This window comes from Bos grunniens, chromosome 10, assembly GCF_055505025.1.
Source record: "Bos grunniens cultivar Pamir isolate PY7600 chromosome 10, Bosgru_T2T1.0, whole genome shotgun sequence".
Classification (NCBI taxonomy): Eukaryota; Metazoa; Chordata; class Mammalia; order Artiodactyla; family Bovidae; genus Bos; species Bos grunniens.
This window is the reverse complement of record NC_141174.1, coordinates 31,241,390-31,266,814: the sequence shown is the minus strand read 5'-3', so window position 1 is coordinate 31,266,814 and position 25,425 is coordinate 31,241,390. Positions and strand designations below refer to the sequence as shown.

Here is a 25,425-nt window from a genome sequence, read left to right as displayed (position 1 = left end):
AATTAACTGCCTCTTTCTGGCTATGTCAACGTGTGGTAGGTAGTATTATTTTGTCAGTGTTGTCACCAATTCTACTTTTGCCCAGTGAGCTGGATATTTCACATAAATGCATATAAATAATAATAATATTAGTACTAGAACCTCAATTTAGATGACAATACTGGAAGGTAAAATAATAGAAAAATATTTATAATTTATATAAAGCTTAAAGAAGAAAATCTGAAAAATTATCATCAGTGCTAAGAATATATGAAAATTAATAAAACCTAAACAAAGTAGAAATGAAACAAGTAACTTCCTCTCATTTGGAATATTATATATCAAAATTAGAAAATACCCATGGTTGATGGTAGTATGCCAGGATTAGGTAGATTTTAATCTAATTAAAGATGGTTTGGGGTTCTCTGTAAGTATAAGTGTAAGTATAAGTGGATCCACTCGCACTGCCAAAATCTTGAAGATGTCCAAAATCTTGAAGATGACCAAAATCTTGAAGAGAGCTTTTCCTGGGCTGTCACTGATGGTGAGTCTCTCAGTAAAGGGGCTACTTTGACATGGTACTAAAGTTTTGTAATTTGAGAATAGAGTTCATAGGAATTTACCATGTTTATTAATATTCTTTCCACATTATATTTCTACTTCTCCTTCCAGTCCATTGAGTCCCATTTGTTCATTTAGTTAACCATTCAATAAACAGTTTATGAGTATCTAGAATGTGCCAAGCATGTGGATGCCCCCACATAAAGCCCTTCCATCCTTTCCTTGTGGTTCATCCATTATCTCAACACAGATGAAGAATGTCTTTACCCATTTATCTTGTTTCTCTTCTCTTGTTAGCCTGAGGATTTATTGTCAAGTTCCCTTCTTTCCTCTCTTCTTTTCAAAACTGAGATTATCCTCTCTCCCATCCCAATCTAAGAAGTGAGCTGTCTTGTAATATTGAGCAAAGAGCTAGATAGTTATTGTCTACTAGCAGAGGTTCAGAGTCATCGGAGGGTCAGGTAGGAATGTTTTCTCTAACAGTGTTAAGTCAAAAATAATTACAAAACTTCACAGTGACACCATATTTTTGAAATTTCCATTATCGTCTCTGTGTTTTTTAATCACACACTTTCTAAAAGGTGAGCAGGGTGAATGCGCTTCATTAAACTACTTGTCTGATTAATTTATCTAACAAATATTTAATGCCTATTAGACATTGAGACACAGTTCAAGGCACTAGAAATAAAATGACCAAAATAGATAAAACCCCTGCTTCCAAATGGAGTTTACATTCTAGTGAGAGAAGACAGATAATAAGGACTAAATGAGTAAAAAACTAGTATGTCAGATGGTGATAAATGCTATGGAGAACAACACAGTGAAGGAAACAAGATTGTTGGTAGGCGCAGAGGAAGGGTTATTGCCTTTTTTGTAAGAATTGTTTGGAAATTATTTATTTAGGCAACATTTGAGCAGAGAACTGAGGAAGTAATGGGGCAAGCTCTTCAGGGATCAACAAGAACAAAGACCTTAAGCAGGAGCATGCCTCTCATATTTTAAGAACAACAAGGAGGCTAGTCTGGCTGGAGCTGAGGAAGTAAAGAGGAGAGAAAGAGATGAATACAGGAGTGGCGGGGTCGGGGGGTGGGGGGCAAACCATGTGAGACTGAAGAATGGTATAAGAACTTTGGCTTTTACTTTCAGTGATATGAGGCCACTGGAAAACTTTGAGAGGAGGTGAAACAAGATGCCTTATGTTTTAAAGTGTTAATCACTCAGTCATGTCCGACTCTGTGACCTCATGGACTGTAGCCCACCATGAAATTCTCCAGGCAAGAATACTGGAGTGGGTAGCCATTCGTTTCTGCAGGTGATCATCCCAACCTAGGGATCAAACCCTGGTCTCCCACACTACAGGCAGATTCTTTACTGCCTGAGCCACCAGAGAAGCAAAGGGATCTTTTTTTGGATAATAAATTAAGAATAGAGGATTTGAGGGGAAAGGTGAAAGCAGAGAGACCAGTTAGGTTCCAGAAACTTGGGTGAGAGATGTTGATGGTTTGATACAGGACACTATAGTGGAGGTAGTAAAAAGTAATCAAATTGTGGTAGTAGTTAGAAGGTGGGACCCATCTGGATTTGCTGATAGATTGAATTTGAAGTGTAGAAGAACAAAGTAGAGAATAATTCCAAGCAACTGAAGGAAAAGGAGCTGCTATTTGATGAGATAAGGAAGAGTATGGGAGGAATACATTTAGAAGGAAGAATCACAGTCTAATTTTAAGCACAGAAGGTTTGAATAATCTTTTGAACATCTGTGATAGATATGAGTCTATTTAATAGAGTCGCCTAGGTTGAAGATATAAATATGAGAATTGAAAGCAGAAGGACAGTACCAAGCTGAGGACTGGATGAGTCACCAAGGGCATGGTGTGGATGGGAAGGTAGGGTAGGTGTGTCACTTGGGTAGGTAGGTCCTGACTTTACTTGCTACTTGTAGGCAAAAAAAAAAAAAAAAAGCACCATTTGCCCTTTCCTTAGTTAATGATTTTTTTTTTTTCCCTTAGTGGCACCCAAGAAACAAGCTCTTCTTGGTCAGGAATTTTTATCTGCTGATCATCACCCCAAACAGCTTTCCCCACTCTTAAATGCGCCAATTTTATGAATGCCTTGTATTTTGCACAAGGATTTAATGATTTCAGTTTCAGAATTTCATAGCATGTGTGGGAAAGGGAATTATTTTGCTTTTTCAGCATTCATATATTTGTTTCCATTCCATCTTTTATGCCAAATAATTCTGTTGGGATCTTGACTATCTACTCTCTACTAAGTAAATCAGATAACAGAATACAAGCCTTCCAACTTATTTGAGTACAGATTTCCTGATAAAAAGAAATCTCTTCATTATTTCAGGTAAATAGTTAAAACCAGGTCATATTATATTAATAATATTATTAATAATATATATTAATAATATGACCTGATTTTTTTATTTTCTTCTCAGCTAGTTCTTTTTACTAGTATAACTCATAAGCACCATTTACTTTGTGTATTTCTTTTTTGTATCTTTAAATTTTTTTTTTAATTTATTTTTTAATTGAGGGATAATTGCTTTATAGAATTTTGTTGTTTTCTGTCAAACTTCAACATGAATCGGCCATAGGTATATATATTTCCCCTCCTTTTGGAGCCTCCCTCCTATCTCCCTCTCCATCCCACCCCTCTAGGTTGATACAGAGCCCCTGTTAAAGAGTTTCCTGAACCATATAGCAAATTCCCATTGGCTATCTATTTGTAAGTTTCCATGTTACTCTTTTCATTCATCTCACCCTCTCCTCCCCTCTCCCCATGTCCATAAGTCTATTCTCTATGTCTGTTTGCCCATTGCTGCCCTGTAAATAAGTTCTTCAGTATCATTCTTCTAGATTCCGTATATATGTGTTAGAATACAATATTTATCTTTCTTTTTCTGAGTCACTTCATTCTGTATAATAGGTTCTGTGTTCATCCACCTCATCAGAACAGACTCAAATGTGTTCCTTTTTATGGCTGAGTAGTATTCCATTGTGTATATGTACCACAACTTTATCCATTCATCTGTCAATAGACGTCTAGGTTGCTTCCATGTTCTAGCTATTGTAAATAGTGCTGCAGTGAACAATGGGATACATGTGTCTTTTTCAATTTTGGTTTCCTCAGGGTATATGCCTAGGTGTGGGATTGCTGAGTCATATGGTGGTTTTATTCCTAATTTTTTAAGGCATCTCCATACTGTCTTCTGTAGTGGCTATATCAGTTTACATTCCCACCAACAGGGCAAGAGTGTCCCCTTTTCTCCACACCCTCTTCCGCATTTATTGTTTGTAGACTTTTTGATGATGGCCATTCTGACTGGTTTGAGGAGATATCTCACTGTAGTTTTGAATTGCGTTTCTCTAAAAATGAGCGATGTTGAGCATCTGTCTTTTCATGTGTTTGTTAGCCATCTGTATGTATTCTTTGGAGAAATGTCTGTTTAGGTCTTTTTTCCCACTTTTTGATTGGGTTGTTTGTTTTTCTGGTATTGAGTTGTATGAGCTGCTTGTATATTTTAGAGATTTATCCTTTGTCAGTTGTTTTATTTGCTGTCATTTTCTCCCATTCTGAGCGTTGTCTTGCTTATAGTTTCCTTTGCTGTGCAAAAGCTTTTACAATTAATCAGGTCCCACTTGTTTACTTTTGTTTTTATTTCCATTATTCTAGGAGGTGGGTCATGGAAGATCTTGCTTTGATTTAGGTCATTGAGTGTTCTGCCTATGTTTTCCTCTAAGAGTTTTATAGTTTCTGGCCTTACCTTTAGGTCATTAATCCATTTTGAGTTTATCTTTGTGTATGGTGTTAGGAAGTGTTCTAATATCATTCTTTTACATGTAGCTGTCCAGTTTTCCCAGCACCATTTATTGAAGAGGCTGTCTTTGCCCCATTGTATATTCTTGCCTCCTTTGTCAAAAATAAGGTACCCACAGGTGCATGGGTTTATTTCTGGGCTTTCTATCTGTTTCATTGGTCTATATTTCTGTTTTTGTGCCAGTACCATACTGTCTTGATGACTGTAGCTTTGTAGTATAATCTGAAGTCAAGAAGCTTGATTCCTCCAGCTTCATTCTTCTTTCTCAAGACTTCTTTGGCTATTCGGGGTCTTTTGTGTTTCCATTTGAATTTTGAAAATTTTTTATGTAGTTCTGTGAAAAATGCCATTGGTAATTTGATAGGGATTGCATTGAATCTGTAGATTGCATTTGGTAGTATAGTCATTTTCACAATATTGATTCTTCCTACACAGGAACATGGAATATCACTCCCATCTGTTTATGTCATCTTTGATTTCTTTCATCAGTGTCTTAAAATTTTCTGTATTCAGTTGTTTTCTCTCCTTAGGGAAATTTATTCCTAGATAGTTAATTCTTTTTGTTGCAGTGGTGAATGGAATTGATTCCTTAATTTCTCTTTCTAATTTTTCATTGTTAGTATATAGAAATGCAAGTGATTTCTGTGTATTGATTTTGTATCCTGCAACTTTGCTAAATTCACTGATTAGCTCTACTAATTTTCTGATACTATCTTTAGGGTTTTCTATGGCAATGGCACCCCACTCCGGTACTCTTGCCTGGAAAATTCCATGGATGGAGGAGCCTGGTAGGCTGCAGTCCATGGGGTCACAAGGAGTTGGATATGACTGAGCGACTTCACTTTCACTTTTCACTTTCATGCATTGGAGAAGGAAATGGCACCCCACTCCAGTGTTCTTGCCTGGAGAATCCCAGGGGCAGGGGAGCCTGTTGGGCTGCCATCTATGGGGTCGCACAGAGTCAGACACGACTGAAGCAACTTAGCAGCAGCAGCAGCAGCATGTACAGTATCATGTCATCTGCAAGCAGTGAGAGCTTTACTTCTTCTTTTCTGAACTGGATTCCTTTTATTTCTTTTTCTTCTCTGATTGCTGTAGCTAGGACTTCCAGAACTATGCTGAATAATAGTGGTGAAAGTGGACACCCTTTCTTGTTCCTGATCTTAGGGGGAATGCTTTCAGTTTTTCACCATTGAGAATAATGTTTGCTGTAGGCTTATCATATATGGCCTTTACTATGTTGAGGTAGGTTTCTTCTATGCAAATTTTTTGAAGAGTTTTAATCATAAATGGGTGCTGAATTTTGTCAAAGGCTTTTTCTGCATCTATTCAGATGGTCATATGGTTTTTATCTTTCAGTTTGTTAATATGGTGTATCACATTGATTGATTTGCATATATTGAAGAATCCTTGCATCCCTGGAATGAACCCAACTTGATCATGGTGTATGAGCTTTTTGATGTGTTGCTGAATTCTGTTTGTTAAGATTTTGTTGAGGATTTTTGCATTTGTGTTTATAACTAATATTGGCCTGTAGTTTTCTTTTTTCATGTCTTTGTCTGGTTTTGGTATCGGGGTGATGATGGCCTCATAGAATGAGTTTGAAAGTGTTCCTTCCTCTGCAATTTTTTTAAAGAGTTTTTTTGTTTTTGAAAAATTTTGAAAGAGTTTTACCATGTGGCTCAACTGGTAAAGAATCTACCTGCAATGTGGGAGACTTGGATTCTATCCCACTTCAGTATTCTGGCCTAGAGAATTCCATGGATGTCCACGGGCTCACAAAGAGCTGGACAAGATAATAGGTGGTATTAACTTTGGGCTTCCCTTGTGGCTCAGCTAGTAAAGAATCTACCTGCAATCTGGGAGATCTGGGTTCAATCCCTGGGTTGGGAAGATCCCCTGGAGAAAGGAGAAAGGAAAAGCTACCCACTCCAGTATTCTGGCCTGGAGAATTCCATGGACTGTATCAAAGAGTCAGACACAACTGAGAAACTCTCACTTTAGAAGGATAGGCATTATCTCTTCTCTAAATGTTTGATAGAGTTCTCCGGTGAAGTCATCTCGTACTGGGCTTTTGTGTTTTGGTAGATTTTTGATCACAGGCTTCAATTTCAGTGCTTGTAATTGGGTTGTTCATAATTTCTGTTTCTTCCTGGTTCACTCTTGGAAGACTGAACTTTTCTAAGAATCTGTCCATTTCTTCCAGGTTATCCATTTTATTGCCATATAGTTGTTCATAATAGTCTCTTATAATCCTTTGTACTTATGCATTGTCTGTTGTAACCTCTCCTTTTTCATTTCTAATTTTGTTGATTTGACTCTTCTCTCCTTTTTCTTGATGAGTCTGGCTAACGGTTTGTCAATTTTGTTTATCTTCTCAAAGAACCAGCTTTAGTTTTATTAATCTTTACTATTGTTTCTTTCAGTTCTTTTTCATTTATTTCTGCTCAGATCTTTATGTTTCTTTCCTTCTACTAATCTTGGGGGGTTTTTTCCTTCTTCTTTTTCCAGTTGTTTGGGTGTAAAGTTAGGTTGTCTATTTGATGTTTTTCTTGATTCTTGAGATATTGCTATAAACTTCCTTCTTAGAACTGCTTTTGCTGCATCCCATAGGTTTTGACCTGCCTCTTGAGAAATCTGTATGCAGGTCAGGAAGCAAAAGTTAGAACTGGACATGGAACAACAGACTGGTTCCAGATCGGGAAAGGAGTATGTCAAGGCTGTATATTGTCACCCTGCTTATTTAACTTATATGCAGAATACATCAGGAGAAATGCTGGGCTGGAAGAAGCACAAGCTGGAATCAAGATCGCCGGGAGAAATATCAATAACCTCAGATATGCAGATGACACCATCCTTATGGCAGAAAGTGAAGAAGAACTAAAGAGCCTCTTGATGAAAGTGATAGAGGAGAGTAAAAATGTAGGCCTAAAACTCAACATTCAGAAAACTAAGATCATGGCATCTGGTCCCATTACTTCATGGCAAATAGATGGGGAAACAGTGGAAACAGTGACAGACTTTATTTTTGGGGCTCAAAAATCATTTCAGATGGTGACTGAAGCCATGAAATTAAAATATGTTTGCTCCTTGGAAGAAAAGTTGTGATCAACCTACCCAGCATATTAAAAAGCAGAGATATTACTTTGCCAACAAAGGTCCATCTTGTCAAACTATGGTTTTTCCAGTAGTCATGTATGGATGTGAGAATTGGACTATACAGACAACTGAGTGCTGAAGAATTGATGGTTTTGAACTGTGGTATTGGAGAAGACTCTTGAGAGTCCCTTGGGCAGCAAGGAGATCAAACCAGTCCATCCTAAAGGAAATCAGTCCTAAAAATTCATTGGAAGGACTGATACTGAAGCTGAAACTCCAATACTTTGGCCACCTGATGCAAAGAACTGACTTACTAGAAAAGACCCTGATGCTGGGAAAGATTGAAGGCAGGAGGAGAAGGGAACGACAGAGGCTGAGATGGTTGATTGGCATCACTGACCCAATGGACATGAGTTTGAGTAAACTCCGGGAGTTGGTGATGAACAGGGAGGCCTGGCATGATGCAGTCCATGGGGTCAGAACATGTATACCTGTGGTGGATTCATTTTGATATTTGGCAAAACTAATACAATTATGTAAAGTTTAAAAATAAAATTAAATTAAAAAAAAAAAAGAAAGAGTTGGACATGACTGAGTGACTGAACTGAACTGAACTGATAGGTTTTGAATTGTTGTCTTTTCATTGTCATTTGTCTCTAGAAGTTCTTTGATTTCCCTTTTGATTTCTTCAGTAACCTGTTGGTTATTTAGAAACGTGTTGTTTAATCTCCATGTGTTTGTGTTTCTTATAGTTTTTTTCTTGTAATTGATATCTAGTCTCATAGCATTGTGGTCAGAGAAGATGCTTGATGTGATTTCAGTTTTCTTTAATTTACTGAGGTTTGATTTGTGACCCAAGATGTGGTCTATCCTGGAGAATGTTCCATGTGCACTTGAGAAGAAGGTGTACTCTTCTGCATTTGGATGGAATGTCCTGAAGATATCAGTGAGATCCATTTCATGTAATGTATCATTTAAGACTTGTGTTTCCTTATCAATTTTCTGTTTTGATGATCTTTCCATTGGTGTGGAGTGGGGTGGTAAAGTCTCCTACTATTATTGTGTTATTGTCAGTTTCTCCTTTATGTCTGTTAGTGTTTGTCTTATGTATTGAGGTGCTCCTATGTTGGGTGCATAGATATTTACAATTATGTCTTCCTCTTGGATTGATTCCTTATCATTATGTAGTGTCCTCCCTTATCTCTTGTAATCTTCTTTATTTTAGGGTCTATTTTGTCTGACATGAGGATTGCTACTCCAGCTTTCTTTTGCTTCCCATATGCATGGAATATATTTTTCCATCCTCTCACTTTCAGTCTATATGGGTCTTTAGGTCTGAAGTGGGTTTCTTGTAGACAGCATATATTTAGGTCTTGTTTTTGTATTCATTCAGCCAGTCTGTGTCTTTTGTTTGGAACATTTAGCTTATTTACATTTAAAGTAATTATTGATATATATGTTCCTATTGCCATTTTCTTAATTGTTTGGGGTTGACTTTGTAGATATTTTTTCTTCTCTTATATTTCTTGACTATAAAGTCCCTTTAACATTTGTTGTAAAGCTGGTTTGGTGGTACTGAATTCTCTTTAACTTTGTTTGTCTGAAAAGCTTTTTATTTCTCCATCAATTTTGAATGAGATCCTTCCCAGGTACAGTAATCTTGGCTATAGATTTTTCCCTTTCAGTACTTTAAATATATCCTGCCATTCCCTTCTGGCCTGCAGAGTTTCTGCTGAAAAATCAGCTGTTAAGCATATGGGGTTTCCCTTGTATGTTACCTGTTGCTTTTCCCTTGCTGCTTTTAATATTCTTTCTTTGTGTTTAGTCTTTGTTAGTTTGATTAGTGTGTGTCTTGGCATGTTTCTTCTTGGGTTTATCCTGTACGGTAATCTTTGTGCCTCTTGGACTTGATTAACTATTTCCTTTTCCATGTTGGGGAAATTTTCAACTATAATCTCTTAAAAAATGTTCTCATACCCTTTCTTTTTTTCTTCTTCTTCTGGGACCCCTGTAATTAGAATGTTGATATGTTTATATTGTCCCAGAGATCTCTGAGACTGTCCTCAGTTCTTTTCATTCTTACTTTCTTTTCTTCAGAAGTTATTTCCACCATTTAATCTTCCAGCTCAGTGATTCATTCTTCTGCTTCAGATATTCTGCTATTGATTCCTTCTAGGGTATTTTTAATTTCAGTAATTGTGTTGTCTCTGTTTGTTTATTCTTTAATTCTTCTAGGCCTTTGTTAATTTATTCTTGCATTTTCTCCTTTCTGTTTTCAAGGTTTTTAATCATCTTTACTATCATTATTCTGAGTTCTTTTTCAGGTAGTTTGCCTATTTCCTCTTCATTTATTTGGACTTCTGTGTTTCTAGTTTGTTCCTTCATTTGTGTAGTTTTTCTCTGCCTTTTCATTATTTTTTTTAACTTAATGTGTTTGAGGTCTCCTTTTTACAGGCTTCAAGGTTGAATTCTTTCTTCCTTTTGGTTTCTGCCCTCCTAAGGTTGGTCCAGTGGTTTGTGTAAGCTTCATATAGGGTGAGATTTGTGCTGAGTTTTTGTTTGTTTGTTTGTTTTTCCTCTGATGGGCAAGGCTGACTGAGGTGGTAATCCTGTCTGCTGATGAATCAGTTCATTTCAGTTCAGCTGCTTAGTCATGTCTGATTCTTTGTAACCCCATGGACTGCAGCACGCCAGGCTTCCCTGTCCATCACCAACTCCTGGAGCTTACTCAAACTCATGTCCATCAGGTCAGTGATCCCATCCAACCATCTCATCCTGTCAGCCCCTTCTCCTTCTGCCTTCAGTCTTTCCCAGCATTAGGGTCTTTTCTAGTGAGTCAGTTCTTTGCATCAGGTGGCCAAAGTATTGAAGTTTCAGCTTCAGTATCAGTCCTTCCAATGAGTATTCAGGACTGATTTCCTTTAGGATGGACTGGTTGGATCTCCTTGGTGCCCAAGGGACTCTCAAGACTCTTCTCCAACACCACAGTTCAAAAGCATCAATTCTTCGGTGCTCAGCTTTCTTTATAGTCCAACTCTCATAACTGTACATGACTACTGGTAAAATGCTGATGATTGCATTTGTATTTTTGTTTTGTTTGTTGTTTAGACGAGGTGTCCTGCACAAGGTGCTACTGGTGGTTGGGTGATGCGGGTCTTGTATTCAAGTGGTTTCCTTTGTGTGAGTTCTCACTATTTGATACTCCCTAGTCGTCTAGTCAAGGCTATGGTTTTTCCTGTGGTCATGTATGGATGTGAGAGTTGGACTGTGAAGAAGGCTGAGTGCCGAAGAATTGATGCTTTTGAACTGTGGTGTTGGAGAAGACTCTTGAGAGTCCCTTGGACTGCAAGGAGATCCAACCAGTCCATTCTGAAGGAGATTAGCCCTGGGATTTCTTTGGAAGGAATGATGCTAAAGCTGAAACTCCAGTACTTTGGCCACCTCATACGAAGAGTTGACTCATTGGAAAAGACTTTGATGCTGGGAGGGATTGGGGGCAGGAGGAGAAGGGGACCACAGAGGATGAGATGGCTGGATGGCATCACTGACTCGATGGACATGAGTCTGGGAGAACTCCGGGAGTTGGTGATGGACAGGGAGGCCTGGTGTGCTGCGATTCTGGGGTCACAAAGAGTCGGACACGCCTGAGCGACTGAACTGAACTGAACTGAACTGTGGGTTAGTTCCGCTAGCAAAGTAATGCTCAAAATTCTCCAAGCCAGGCTTCAACAGTACGTGAACTATGAACTTCCAGATTCAAGCTGGATTTGGAAAAGGCAGAGGAACCAGAAATCAAATTGCCAACATCTGTTGGATCATCAAAAAAGCTAGAGAGTTCCAGAAAAACATCTACTACTGCTTATTGACTATGCCAAAGCCTTTGACTGTGTGGATCACAACAAACTGTGGAAAATTCTGGACATGGAAAAATAGACTGGTTCCAAATAGGGAAAGGAGAACTTCAAGGCTGTATATTGTCACCCTGCTTATTTAACTTATGTCCAGAGTACATCATGAGAAATGCTGGACTGGATGAAGCACAAGCTGGAATCAAGATTGCCAGGAGAAATATCAATAGCGTCAGATATGTAGATGGCACCACACTTATGGCAGAAAGTGAAGAAGAACTAAAGAGCCTCTTGATGAAAGTGAAAGAGGAGAGTGAAAAAGTTGGCTTAAAACTCAACATTCAGAAGACTAAGATCATGGCATCTGGTCCCATCACTTCATGGCAAATAGATGGGAAAACAATGGAAATTGTGACAGACTATTTTTGGGAGTTCCAAAATCGCTGCAGATGGTGACTGCAGCCATGAAATTAAATGATGCTTGCTCCTTGGAAGAAAAGTCATGACTAACCTAGACAGCATATTAAAATCAGAGACATTACTTTGGCAACAAAGGTCCATCTAGTCAAAGCTCTGGTATTTCCAGTAGTCATGTATGGATGTGAGACTTGGACTATAAGGAAAGCTAAGTGCTGAAGAATTGATGCTTTTGAAATGTGGTGTTAGAGAAGACTCTTGAGAGTCCCTTGGACCACAAGGATATCCAACCAGTCCATCCTAAAGGAAATCAGTCCTGAATATTCATTGGAAGGACTGATGCTTAAGCTGAAACTCCAATACTTTCACCACCTGATGTGAAGAGCTGACTCATTTGAAAAGACCCTGATGCTGGGAAAGACTGAAGGCAGGAGGAGAAGGGGATGACAGAGGATGAGATGGTTGGATGTCATCACCGACTCAGTGGACATGAGTTTGAGTAAACTCCAGGAGTTGGTGATGGACAGGGAAGCCTGGCCTGCTGCAGTCCTTGGGGTCACAATGAGTTGGACACAACTGAGTGACTGAACTGAACTGACCTGAGGGTTAGTTCTCTGGTAGTCTAGGATCTTGGAGTCAGTGCTCCCACTCCAAAGGCTCAGGGCTTGATCTATATCCTCCCACTAAACTGTAAATCATGTGCAGTACTGGGAACATGTCTGGTTCACCACTATGATGTCTTTATCAAATGTGATATAACTCCCAGTGGCTCAGCTGGTAAAGAATCCACCACACCCATATCAAGAAATCCAAACAGGAAGAAGCTCAAGGTCAAGGAAACTCCCAGGTGCCATGGAAAGAACAGGAGTTTCTGAGGCAGGCTGGCCATGGTTCTCTTAAGAAACCTGAAGTGCTTTCCAAGATTTCTCGAGCCTCCACTTTCCAGTCTGTAAAATGGGGAGAAGCTAGTTGTGCCTGCAAAGCTCCTGGTGCCTGGTGTATTACTTAATGGTGGATTTAATCAGTTTATCATGATAAGCATTAATAACTACATGATCCATTGATATTAAGAAATTCAAGATAACTGAATTAGATTGACAGTTTAGTAACTTGCTTAATCTAAAACAAATTCATCTAGAGCATCATTTTACAAATTTGTAAAAAAAAAACACGAAATGCTCTTTCTTAAACATGATTTTAAAAAATGAATAATGTTACCTTTGCTTTTATTATCTTAAATTTATTTTTTCAATTAATCAAATAGGAATAATACATTAGCTTTAGTAGTACTGCTGCATTACCTAAATGATATTTGTAAATTGAGTTCTATCTATATTCTCTTTATGTTGGCATCCTGAAAGTAAATGTAAATATGCCCCACACTTAAAATATTACCCACAGAGAAAATCTTTGAGATTTTTATATTTTGCTTATTAAATTTGAGTAGAGAATTCTGTATAACCATTATCATTTCAACTAATATTATTAGTAACTGAGCATGTAAAACTTTAAATTTTTATATAAACACACCATACTCATATAATACCACTAATAATTACCTATAATGTTTTGTTTCAGCTAACCTTCTGGGTTTTTTCTCATTTTTAGACCACAGCAATGAAAAAAATAATGTATTACAATATGCGTATAAAAACTGTTCAGAGGCATCTTAATGAAGATCTTGAAAAACTAAATGATCGAAAATGTAAATTACAGAAGTTGCCAGAAGAACGAATAAAATTATTCAACTTTTTGAAAAAAAATGTAAGATAATATCGTAAAATTTCAATAGCCATGTCTTAAGAAAACTGGCAGATGGCATTATCTTTTAAATTTTATATATATGTATAGAATTATACATATACATTAGTACCAAGTTTCAAGTAAGTTTGCCCTGAAAATGTTTTGATTCTAGGTACTTAACTTGGCTTCATTCTGTGCTTAGAAGTCTGCAATTTAAAAAGGGTATAGGCTTATTAATTTACAGAATTTTAAAAATACTGGGTAATTCAATATGATTCACTGAGTTATAGAGATCTGTGAGACTTATTTCACTGCATTTTTATTAGATACCAGCAGGCTGTGCTCAAAATTCATTTTTCGTTTAAAGAGCTAAAATATTCCTTCACTAACACTATTAAGGTATACAACATGGTGGGAACTTTATAACAAGCTATACTTTAGTAGTTATATGTTCCTTTATTATTTAGAATAAATTGAATTTCCTTTACTAAAAGTGGACTCTGAAAAATGAAGAATTACCTCAAAACAGAATTTTGTATGTATCAGAATTTATTGTATTTAAAAAGTATGGGAAAATAATGGTGTATTTAAACAATAGTGTTACGAAAATAGTCACACTACTTGGGAGTAGGAGAATTGAGTCCTTACTTTATACTTTACCAAAAGCTAATATAATGGGGAAAAATAATTAAATGTAAAAATAAAATCATAAAAAGGCAGAGAATATATAGATTAATATATTTGACTGATCTCAGTCTGCCAAATAAGAAAAATACTATAAACTCTAGAAAAACACTATAAATCATGAAGGACAGAATTAAGATTTGATTTTAAAAAGTGCTTTTGTACTAAAAAGCATCATTAATGAAAATAAATAATAAATGACAATCTGAAAAATTTTGTTTAGGATAAAGGTACTCGTAAACAAAACAAAAAGGAAATATCCAGATAGAAAAATTGAACAAATTCCATGAACTTTCATTTTACAATAGAAGAAATAAAAACTGACTAATAAACATTTGAAAGAAGACCTCAGTCTGACTGTTAATTTCTGGGTATGAAATAAGACAACAAGCAACCATTTTCACCTATAAATTTGTCGTAGCCTGCCTGGTGAAGATGCATGTGTGCATGCTCAGTCGCTTCTGACTGTTTGCAACCCCATGGACTGTAGCCCACTAGGCTCTTCTGTCCATGGGATTTTTTCAGGCAAGAATACTGGAATGGATAGTCATTTCCTACTCCAGGGGATCTTCACAACCCAGGGATTGAACTCGAGTCTTCTGCATCTCCTTCATCGGCAGGCAGATTCTTTACTTCTGAGCCACCTGGGAAGCCCACCTGGTAAAGATGGGTATGACACTATTACACCACTGATGAGAGTGTAATTGGGTCATATATATTACTAACAGTCTAAAAATGCTCATAGCCTTTGAGCCAGTAAATCTACTACTAGATTTGGATAAATACTTATATATAAGAATATTCATCACTGTGCTATTAATAATAATAAAAACTGGAAACTACCTAAATGTTTAAATTTAAAAAGACAGGAAGAATTATTCATTCTTAAGATAGAATGGTATGTAGCCATTAAAAACCAAGTTTTTAAATACATTAATACTCTTTCTGAAATGAACAAGTTTAAATTCAGTTATAGTCAAAAAATATTCTTAAAGTTAAAACATGAACATAATTTAAATTATTTGAATAAGAAATCACAGGAGAACCAGTATATGGAAATCACTCTTTATCTGCCATTTTCATGTGCAAATGGATATATTAATATGTGAAAAATAATAGCTATAGGTTTTATAAACTACAAACAATTTTATAAAATATGCTTACTTGGTTTTTTAACAACTATATATAGCCATTACAGAGAAGGGAGTAGGGAAACTTAACAAATTAGTCTATTTGTATATACCTGTCTGTGTACAGTACAATTTATCTTGAAATCCATCCTACAAGACTGGGGTTAGGGTAAGGCAAGTGAGGCACTCACTCTGGGCTCAAAATTTACGGGAAGGTTCAAAACCTCCATAATAAAGATAAATCTTATACTTTAATATAATACATTTTAAAAATACCAGTGAATGCAAAAAAGTCCTTTATGAACAAAAAAAAATCCCAAATATCAATAGTTATGTTGATAACTATTTTGCAGAGTCATATAGGAGACTGAGGCAAAGAGAAAAATGTGCACTGCTATACCCATGCTTTTATGTATTTTTATGTTAATTTTTCCCAGAATACCAAAATAGTTGAAAAATTGAAAAGTAGGAGTGGTAAAAGTCACATTATTTCTAGTTTAGGTATTTTCTTTGTATCAAAACCAGCATTTCTTATCATTTTACTTTAATGGAAGCTAACTCATCAATAATGTTTTAAAATTTACTTCTTTGCTTTTCTCATTTTCAATTGAGAGGACTGCTATGTTTGAAGTAGTTAATATTGTCTTTCATTTGGGCAAGAGAAACTGGGTGACTGAACTTGAACTAAAGTTATAATCATGTGTTTGCCATGGTTTTATGAAGTTTGACTTATTTATATCTAGGTTTCTACTTTACTAATTTAAGTTAACTAAATATTTAATAGATTCCACTAAATGATTTTGCTCTCTGGCACATTGATTTCAACAGTTGGAACGGGAACTGACTGAACTCAAAGGATCTGGGAAAGGACACAATGATAGATCCAATAACAATAAAGTAACTGAGCTTGAAAAATCAAAAATCTGTGAAACTGTCACAGAAGAACCAAGTCTTCAACAGAAGATAGTGATCAAACTAAATGCCTTGAATGAAAGGGTAACATTCTGGAACAAAAAACTAGATGAGTATGTTTAATGAATTATCTAGTTGTTCAAATTTGAAACATTAAGAAAAAGAAAGTTCTAGGTCATTAGTTGAGTCCAATTCTCTCCTTCAGGAATGGAAAGAATTACAGTATGAAGTACAACACAAAATGTGTTTCCAGCCCAGTTCTTAGGCGAGATGGGCATCTCTGGTTCAAAGCTAAATTTAGTTTTTTACAGAGGCAATACTTCACTAGAAACAGTGCATTTCCTTTGAGTGGCTTCTTGTTGCACCGTTACTCTAGTATCTGCAAACTAAAAACATTAGTTTTTTCTAACATTAGCTGCTACTGGTGCAGAAACTCACAACATAGATGAGACTGGGCAAAGCACATACAAAAGTTGTCTGGAAATATGTAGAAACAAATTCAGGTTGAGTATCAACTAGAAACAGAAATCAAGAAGACTTAGTAAGTACTGTGAGTTTCCTTTTACTTAAGAGGGCACTAAGTGGATAAGTTAGTTTGCCCTATAATAATACTAACAAAATAATAACTAATACTTACTGAGTTCTTCCTCAGTGCCAAATTCTTTTCTAAGAGCTTTACATATATTTTGCATATAATCCTCAAAAAGGCCTATTCAGGTATAAGTACTGTCAATAATGTTATTTTCTGAGATATTGCAGTAGAAAAATGTTGTGATTTGTCTAAAATCTGAGAATCATAAATGGTAAAGCCAGGAGTCTTCTAACCTTCACTTCTTCTGAGGTTAACAAAATTTGAGGTGATTATAATTGCCAAAAATAGAATGTCTTTTACTTGGTTTAACTGTTAACATCAAGCTTTCTTTATCCACTGATGAAAGCCTTATATTTTGACATCAACTTAGAAGAAGCTATCATAAATTTTAGTGTTGTGATTTTTAGATAATTTTAATGTTTGTTTTTTTTCTTAAATAGAATTGAAGCAATTTATCGTATTGAAGTAAAGCGAAAGAAGAAAAGTCATAGTTTATTAATCCCATTTTTGTTAATTGAATTGGAGACGGTGGGAAATATCCACTTTGAAGAAGGCACTCGATCTGATGACTGGTAAATCTTTTGAAATTTAGTTATAGCTTTAAAACTAATCTTAAGTGCTTAGGATCATAGACCAAAATATCAACTTATAAAAATCTTAAAATGTCCCATTTCAACACACTTTCCATATAGAGTATTCATCAACTGAAAATTGGCAGTTACTTACTTTACACCTATACATTTCTCTGTTTACACAATTGCCATGAGCTAACTTGAAAACATCCTAATAGTAATTCTTTACTTTTTACTCAATTTCCCTTAGCCCAAGAGCAGAATATAATTTAGAAAAGTTATGGTTAAGCATTTATTTTGTGTCTGTACTGTTTATTTCTGGACTGAATATAGCCCTGGTTTCTGACTACTGGGTGAGAAGTGAGAGCAGAAAAGGAATGGCAAGGCAGGGTTGGCAGCAGCAGGTTGTAAACACTGGAGGATCCTGCCTGGGAGCCCACAGAGTCAAACTAGTCGTCTAGAACTAGCCGGAGTCGGGGTGCACGTAGACTTTATGAGTTTTAAAATAAGGCAGATACTTAAAAACTAGGAATTCGGGTGGAAAGTCCATCTGGACAAAAACAGAATAGCCACCCAAAACAGAAGCCAGAAGCAGGCATCTGCACTTCAGAATCAAGGCCTACTGGTAGAACAAGGAAGTGGTTGTGTTGCTTCAGCTAGAGAATGTGTGTATGTGTGTGTGTGTGTGTGTGTGTGTGTGTGTGCGCGCGCGCGCAGTCACTCAGTCGGGTCCAACTCTTTGCAACCCCATGGACTGTAGTCCACCAGGTTTCTCTGTCCATGGCATTTCCCAGGCAAAAATACTGGAGTGGGTTGCCATTTCCTACTCCAGGGGATTTTCCTGACCCTGGGATTGAAACCGTGTCTCCTGCTGAGCCACTGGGGAAGCCCAACTAGAGGGTACAACCCTCAAGAATGATCCTAAAAAAGAGCCTTGGCACAAAAATGTCATAATTACAACTTTCACATTTCTGCAATCATTTTCTCAAAATCAAGAAGCCTATGAATGAGCTGAAGATTTCCCTCGAACTCTAGAAACATTCTACAAACTTGAATTGTGGGGAGAAACCAGGAAATGTTTAAAGCTACAGAATGGACTTGGTATTTCACCCCCAAGGATGGTTTTGCTCACAGTCAGTGTTGAAACAAACACTGATTTTTATGGACTAAAATGCAAAACTTCAGTAACTTTTAGAAAGAAACATGTGTGAAAGTATCTGCCTGCAATGCAGGAGCTGCAGGGAGACATGGGTTCGATCCCTGGGTGGGAAAGATCCCCTTGAAAAAGGCATGGCAACCTACTCCAGTATTCTTGCCTGAAGAACTTCATGGACAGAGGAACCTGGCAGGCTACAGTCCATGGCTTTGCAGAATTGGACACGACTGAAGTGACTTAGCACTGCAGCAAGCATGCACGCACTTTAAGCCAAGCCCCCTGATTCTATTAGATGAGGCTCTAACTCAGTTCTGTGAGTAAAAGCTACTGAAGGTTCCTGGGGAACTTTGGTGGAAAAGTATAAGACACTCTGCCCAAGGGAAAAGGAATATTTTAAAATATTTTCTTTTGTTTCAGTACACCCACTTGCCCTGTGATTATCACTGTTTGTTTAACCATAATAATTTGTTTTTTATGTACAAACATAAAAGGTGGGCTTCCCTGGTGGCTCAGATGGTAAAGAATCTGCCTACAATGCAGGAGACCTGGGTTGGGTGCCTGGGTAGGGGAAGAGCCCCTGAAGAAGGGAAGGCAACCCACCCCAGTATTCTTGCCTGGAGAACCCCGTGGACAGAGGAGCTTGATGGGCTACAGTCCTTGGGTCACAAAGAGTTGGACAAGATTGAGCAACTATTACTTTTACTTTTCCTATAAAAAGTGCCTTTTCATATAAAAGTTACCCCACTTTCCATGTAAACAAGTGGAGGCCTTGATTTTTCAAGTGTAAGAATTGAATGGTGTCTCTTGCAGGATGTATGCATCATTCTTCAGTCATTCATTTGTATTCACTCAACCTACATGAGTTATTTTTTTGTTATTTATTTCTTTTTAACTTACCACAAAGTAAGCTCTTTATAAAACAAGTAGATTAGCTTTTACAAAAATATGTAAAAGCAAGATAACTAAAAAGCCATTTAGGTAACTGTGTCATTGGTGGATTTTTAATAAGCATTAATAATTTTTACTTGGTTTTAATAAGAATAACCTGGATCCATTTTAAGGAGACCATCAGATATATGTTGGCAGAATTTTAAGAACTGTTGGTTATTTTTACCATATTACAAGCTTGACGACTACCTTAGCCCTGATCTTTTATGTATATTAAGAAACAACTGTTCAAATGCTTTAAATTACTCTGTGTGGCACATAGCTAGTTACTTTATTTAAACACTGATCGTTAGTAATATTTTTAAAGCCAATGACTTACCATTTAATGAAAAAGTACTGGAATAGAGCTAGAACTATAAATATAAAGTTTATATAAATATCTGTATATTTATATAAACTATAAATATAAACTGGAAAATATAGTTTTTTACCAAAAAAACCTTTGTTTATAGTACAAGAGCATTGCAGATTTCTAATTGTGTATCGCTGCATATTTCTTAGCTTCATTTCTTCTATAAAATTAAAGAGCTTTATTTTTCAGTTTAAAAAAGTCCCGACTTTACAGAGACTTGCCTGTTGAGTAGACTTGCCACTATAGCATTTTCGTTACAGATCGTATTATTTACCTGTGCATTGCCAATTTAGTTACCTATTGACATCAGACAGCATTTATCAAACGGGGACTCCAAAGCATCAAAGATACTGTCCTCGTAGTTGAGAAGCTTTTAACCTAGTTATAGATACAGGGCATTTACAATGTAAAGAAATCACTTCTAAGTACCATAGAACAAAATATGTGACTCTGTGAGCTCCCTGGGGACAGACAGAACATGCCTTATAAATCTAGTATAGGGGTAGCTGAATTCAATCAGTAACTACTAATTGAAGTCTCCATATCAATTTATAGATACTTAACAGGTTCAATTTTGTCTATAAAATAACTTAGTAATTAATCTTTTTATTTATAAACATTTCGTGCTGCCCTGTTTTAGGCAGCTACAGAAACTTAGACTTTTTGCTTTATACTGTTTTATATTTGGTTTTGATATGGTGTAAGTCAGCAAGCTAACGTACTTACTAAATGCTTGTTCAGGATTTTGAAGTGCATTTTAATGTATTTTATTAAGCTCCATTTAAAATCATATGCATTCTACTATGCTAGACGAGTACATCATTTGTGTATTCGTGAACATTTGTAGGCGTCTCTCAGTGTAACTGAATACCTTAGTTTATGTGCGTATCACCACTATGGATGCTCACACATTCAGTCTCATTGAATGAGTGAGGGCACCCAGTGAAATGAGGGGCCTTCACTCTCCTAACCTCTGCAGATTTTGATGCTTTTAGCAATTCCTTTCTTATAACCTCACCTCTCTAGTTAATTTTTGTACTTAGACACTTCCTGCTTTTCTTTTTACACTCTCCCTTGATCATTTCTGCTGCACCTGCACTGTCAAAATTACTTAATTTTTTCTCCTTTGCACCAGTGCTGAATCTAGCCCAATGTCCAACGGCAAGGCACACTCAACACATTTGAAAGGGAACTCAGCCAGAGAGTAATAATAAGTGGGGTTAGAATCAGAAAGCCTAGGTTCACACTCTATCTGCATAGTCTTAAAGCAGTTATGTAATCCATCTGAACGTTATCTGTAAAATAAGAAAAATGAAAGTCTACCACAAAAGGCGACCGCTAAGATTAGACAAGTTAATGTAAAAATCTTTAGTCCTTAATCTTTTTGCTTTTGTTTTCCTCATCCTGCCTGCATACCATCCTTTTCCTCTGGCTCCTCCATTCCTGTTTGTAGTCCTGCCATTGTCTTAGTCGTGGAGGCACAATAAACACTGAAGTTATTCTTGACTCTATTCTCTTCCTCAATATTCATATCTAATCAGTCTAAACAAGACCCTCAGCTTCTCTCCATAATGTCTCTTGAATTCATTCTCTCCTTTGTAACAAAATTACCTGCCCTCATAACCTTCCTCTTAGACTATTGCAGTATTCTAGCCTGGCGAATTTCACGAACAGAGGAGCCTGGCAGGCTGCAGTCCATGAGATCACAAAGAGTTGGACACAGCTGAGTAACTGACACTTTTACTTCAGACTATTGCAGCATCTAGTATAGTGTTTGTCTGTAGTGGGCACTCAGCGTTTACCAGCCAGTCAGTAAAGACACCTAGTTTCCCATATGCTCCCTTCCTACGCCAAGCACTCTGTTAAAAATAATAAAAGCCTCTTGTACCAACTTGTTATCTTCCAAATTACATTCTAACTCTTCACTGACATTCAGTGTCCTTCACTGTAGCATCTCCGAATTACCTTAAAACTTTTTCAAACTGCTTCAGAGTCAGCTAAACTATGCATGCCTCACTGCTTTTGGAGTATACCTGGTACACCATCACGTAGGTGGTTTTCTTTGTTTTGCTTCCTTCCCCCAGAATGCCTTACATCCCCAGCCCTTTGTGAGGGATATTCTTTTCAATCCCATCATCTGTTGTCATTGTTATTCTTTCTTCTTTTTGAATCTTCGTAGCACTGATTTGTATCTCTTTTATACTCTATAATTTTGCTTATACTTGACCTATTACTTTTTCACTTTGTTGGTTTATAAACTCAGTGAATATAGAGACTGAATCTTTTTAATTTTTGAGTCTTTTCTATTTTGTTCACTTGCTCAGCAGTCATCCATTAAGCTTCTACCATAAGTCACATTCTATACTAGGTGCTAGTGGTAAGTGGGGCACTTGAGGGAGATGCTCTGATCTGAATTTTGAAGGACAGATAGACGTTAACTATACAAAGAATTAGAGGAAGGACTTTGCATGCAGAGGCAACAACAGCACGTGAAAGGGTGTGTAAGTAGTTTAACACATCTCGAGAACTCAGTAGTTTCACGTGACAAGGGCCTGATCATTAACAGTCTTACAGGCTAGGCTGGGCAGTTTGAATTTTGCCCTTAAATCTACGGGACTCTCTGAAGGAAAGGTGTAGCAGATTTCAATATTATTTTATACAAAGCCCTAGAGAGTCTTGGTGTCAGGATTTCAGGTTCAGACTAAAATGCAGATACCTCAGAGCAGTGCTGCCGTGCTCCCCAGTGCAGTAGCATATATTCAGCTGTGAGAAGTTACCATCCTCCATGAGGTATGGACGATATTGTAAGTCTCATTAATTCTCTGTCAGTATAGGTCTGTTCTCCCTCCTCCAGCAGTATTCCAGCCTCTGAATGATGTTTCCCCATGCACACAGTGTGGCCAGGTGATTGAATGAATTGCTTTACTTCTGTGACCCCGGATAGCAGAGCCCTTGTCCTCTTCGTACTAGGGTTCTCTATCTCCAAGGCTCTAGGAATTTCATATAAAGAAGGGATCAACTGATTAATTCTCAGACAAAGAAAAGCTCTATGAAAGGATCATACTACTTAGAGTTTCCTGTGCCATTTCTGGTTCTTGCATTCCTGGAAGACCAGACTAGAAATGAGTAATTGTCCATTCGTTGAGCATGCAAGCAATAAAAAACAAAGGTTAAAGTCAAAGAAAGAGATCCATCATGGAGTCAGAATGGCTCTTTCCTACAACAATTCCCACGGTCAATGTCCATTCTACAATGTTGTGGGAAAAGACAGTGACGGCTTTCATCTGCTTCATCAGATGGATCTTTCTGGGAGTGTGCACCATTGGTGCCAGTGTTCCAGTGTTCCAGATGTTGAGATTTGTTTTTCTTTGTTTCTCTTTGGGAAAAAAAATTTTTTTAACTTCTTTTTCATTAAAGTAACATTGGTTTATAATATTATATGTTTCATGTGTACAACAGTATACATATACTTTTGTATACATTATAGCGTGCTCACCACCAAAAATTTAGTTTCCATCTGTCACCATACCATTAAGCGCATGCTCAGTCATTCAGTCATATCTGACTCTTTGTGACCTCATGCACTGTAGCCCACCAAGCCCCTCTGTCCATGGACTTTTCCAGGCAAGAATACTGGAGTGGGTTGGCATTTCCTACTCCAGGAGATCTTCCTGACCCAGGGATCAAACCTGCATCTCCTGCATTGGAAGGCAGATTTTTTATCACTGGAGTCACCATACAGTTGATCCTCCTTATCTTAAATTTCAAATTAATCTAAATTCTGTGCTACTGTAAGACAGGGCCAGAATTACTTTGAGCACGACCAGGTGAGGGCAGCAGAGAGCACATGGGCCCTTAGTTACTTTTTTCTGAGATCTTCATAGAGCAGGCCCCTACTTCTCCTCCAATTCTTAGCTCAAATATCTTCTCCAAAGGTCTTACCCAAGACCTCTCTTAAGTAGCCCACGCTTCATTCCTTACCCCAAACCTTTCTTTATTCAGAGCACTTGTCAGTTTATGTATTTTATTTATTATGTCTTGTTTTTTTGTCCAACTCCCTTGGAATTATAGGGTCAATGAGAGCAGGAATCCTGCCTCTTTCACTTCTGTATCCCTAGTTATGAAGCTATGGCAATAGTCCAACTGAGAGGTGATGGTGATTTTAACTAGGATAATAGTAGTGGTGATTAAATAGAGTCATATTCAGGATGTATTTTAGATATAGAGCCAAACAGACTTGCTGAAGAGTTGGATATTGGTAAAGAAGCGTGGAGGCATGATTTATTCCTGGGATTTTAACCTAAGCCACTAGTTAGATGGTGGTGCCATACGCTGAGGTGGAAAACAGGAGGGGCAGGTTTAAAGGCAGGTGTGTTGGGTGAGTTAAATTTGAGAGGCCTATTACGTGTTCCAGTGAACATAGCAAGCAGGTAGTTAGATATTCAAGTGTGGGTATATCCAGTTAAGTGGGGTAAAGGTAACACCTGAAGATAAAATGTTGGAATTTACTAGTATAGTAAATATAGGTGTATATGTGTGTGTGTGTGTGTGTGTGTGTGTATATGTATATACACGTATATATTTAAAATATATATTGCCAAAGGACCAAGTGAAATCACCTATTAATAGGGTTTATGGAAACAAGAGGGGAGCCAGAGACTGATTCCTGGGGCAATCCAACATTTAGAAGTCTGTCAGAGAAAAAAGAAGCTTCAAATAAGATCATGAAAGAGTAGCCAGTAAGATGCAAGCCAGAAGCGTCTAGTTTCACTGACGTCCCCCAAAAGAAACTATTACAATATTGGAGGATTGCTCCATATCTTTTAGTCAGAACAAATATATTATTATTAATAAAAGAGCTATTATTCTTCCCTGGTGGTTCAGATGGTAAAGAATCCATGCAGTACAGGAAGCCCAGGTTCGATCCCTGGGTTGGGAATGGCAGCCTCTGAAGAAGGGAATGGCAACCCACTCCTGTATTCTTGCCTGGAGAATTCCACGGACAGAGGCTGGCAGGCTACAGTCCATGGGGTCTCAAAGAGTCTGACATGACTAAGTAACACTTTCAGAGTTTAGCAGTTCTTTTATTGATTGTATATGAAACAAAACAGCATGTATCTTTAGCAGAAACATAAAATATGGGCTATTACTTTTTTCATATGTAACTTTGTGTTCTCAACATTTTAAGGAAAATCTGTTATTTTCTTTGTATATATTTTGTATTCCCATATAGGTTTAATTCCTGCTATGAATTAATTCTGTCACGTTTTTGTACGTGGGACTTCAGAACATATGGTATTACAGGAGTGAAAGTAAAACGTGTCATCAAGGTTAATAACCGTATTCTGAGACTAAAATTTGAAGAGAAATTCCAAAAGTTTTTGGACAATGAACATATGCATGATTCAGAGTAAGAAGCTAACTTCCATAAGAAACATTTTTACAATAGTCTGCTTTTATTTTGTATCAACAACAACAAAAAGTCTTTCTGGTTAAAAGTTTACAGTATTGAAAATATCCTTGTTAGTAAACAGTTCCTTTAATGCATCTTCCTGACTAGGATGACCTCATGGTTTATCCACACTGAAGCTCTTTTTGAGACT

The 25,425-nt window shown here is 37.1% G+C and overlaps 1 protein-coding gene across 1 annotated transcript in view; it reads left to right on the top strand.

Annotated features, from left to right (window-relative positions):
* LRRC9 (leucine rich repeat containing 9) overlaps positions 1-25,425 on the top strand; it is a 120,505-nt gene that overhangs the window by 18,857 nt on the left and 76,223 nt on the right. Inside the window, exons 8-11 of the mRNA XM_086320436.1 lie at positions 13,342-13,497; positions 16,119-16,315; positions 17,235-17,366; positions 25,056-25,232. Of these exons, the coding sequence (XP_086176562.1) occupies positions 13,342-13,497; positions 16,119-16,315; positions 17,235-17,366; positions 25,056-25,232 (662 nt within the window). The remainder of the gene's footprint in view (positions 1-13,341; positions 13,498-16,118; positions 16,316-17,234; positions 17,367-25,055; positions 25,233-25,425) is intronic.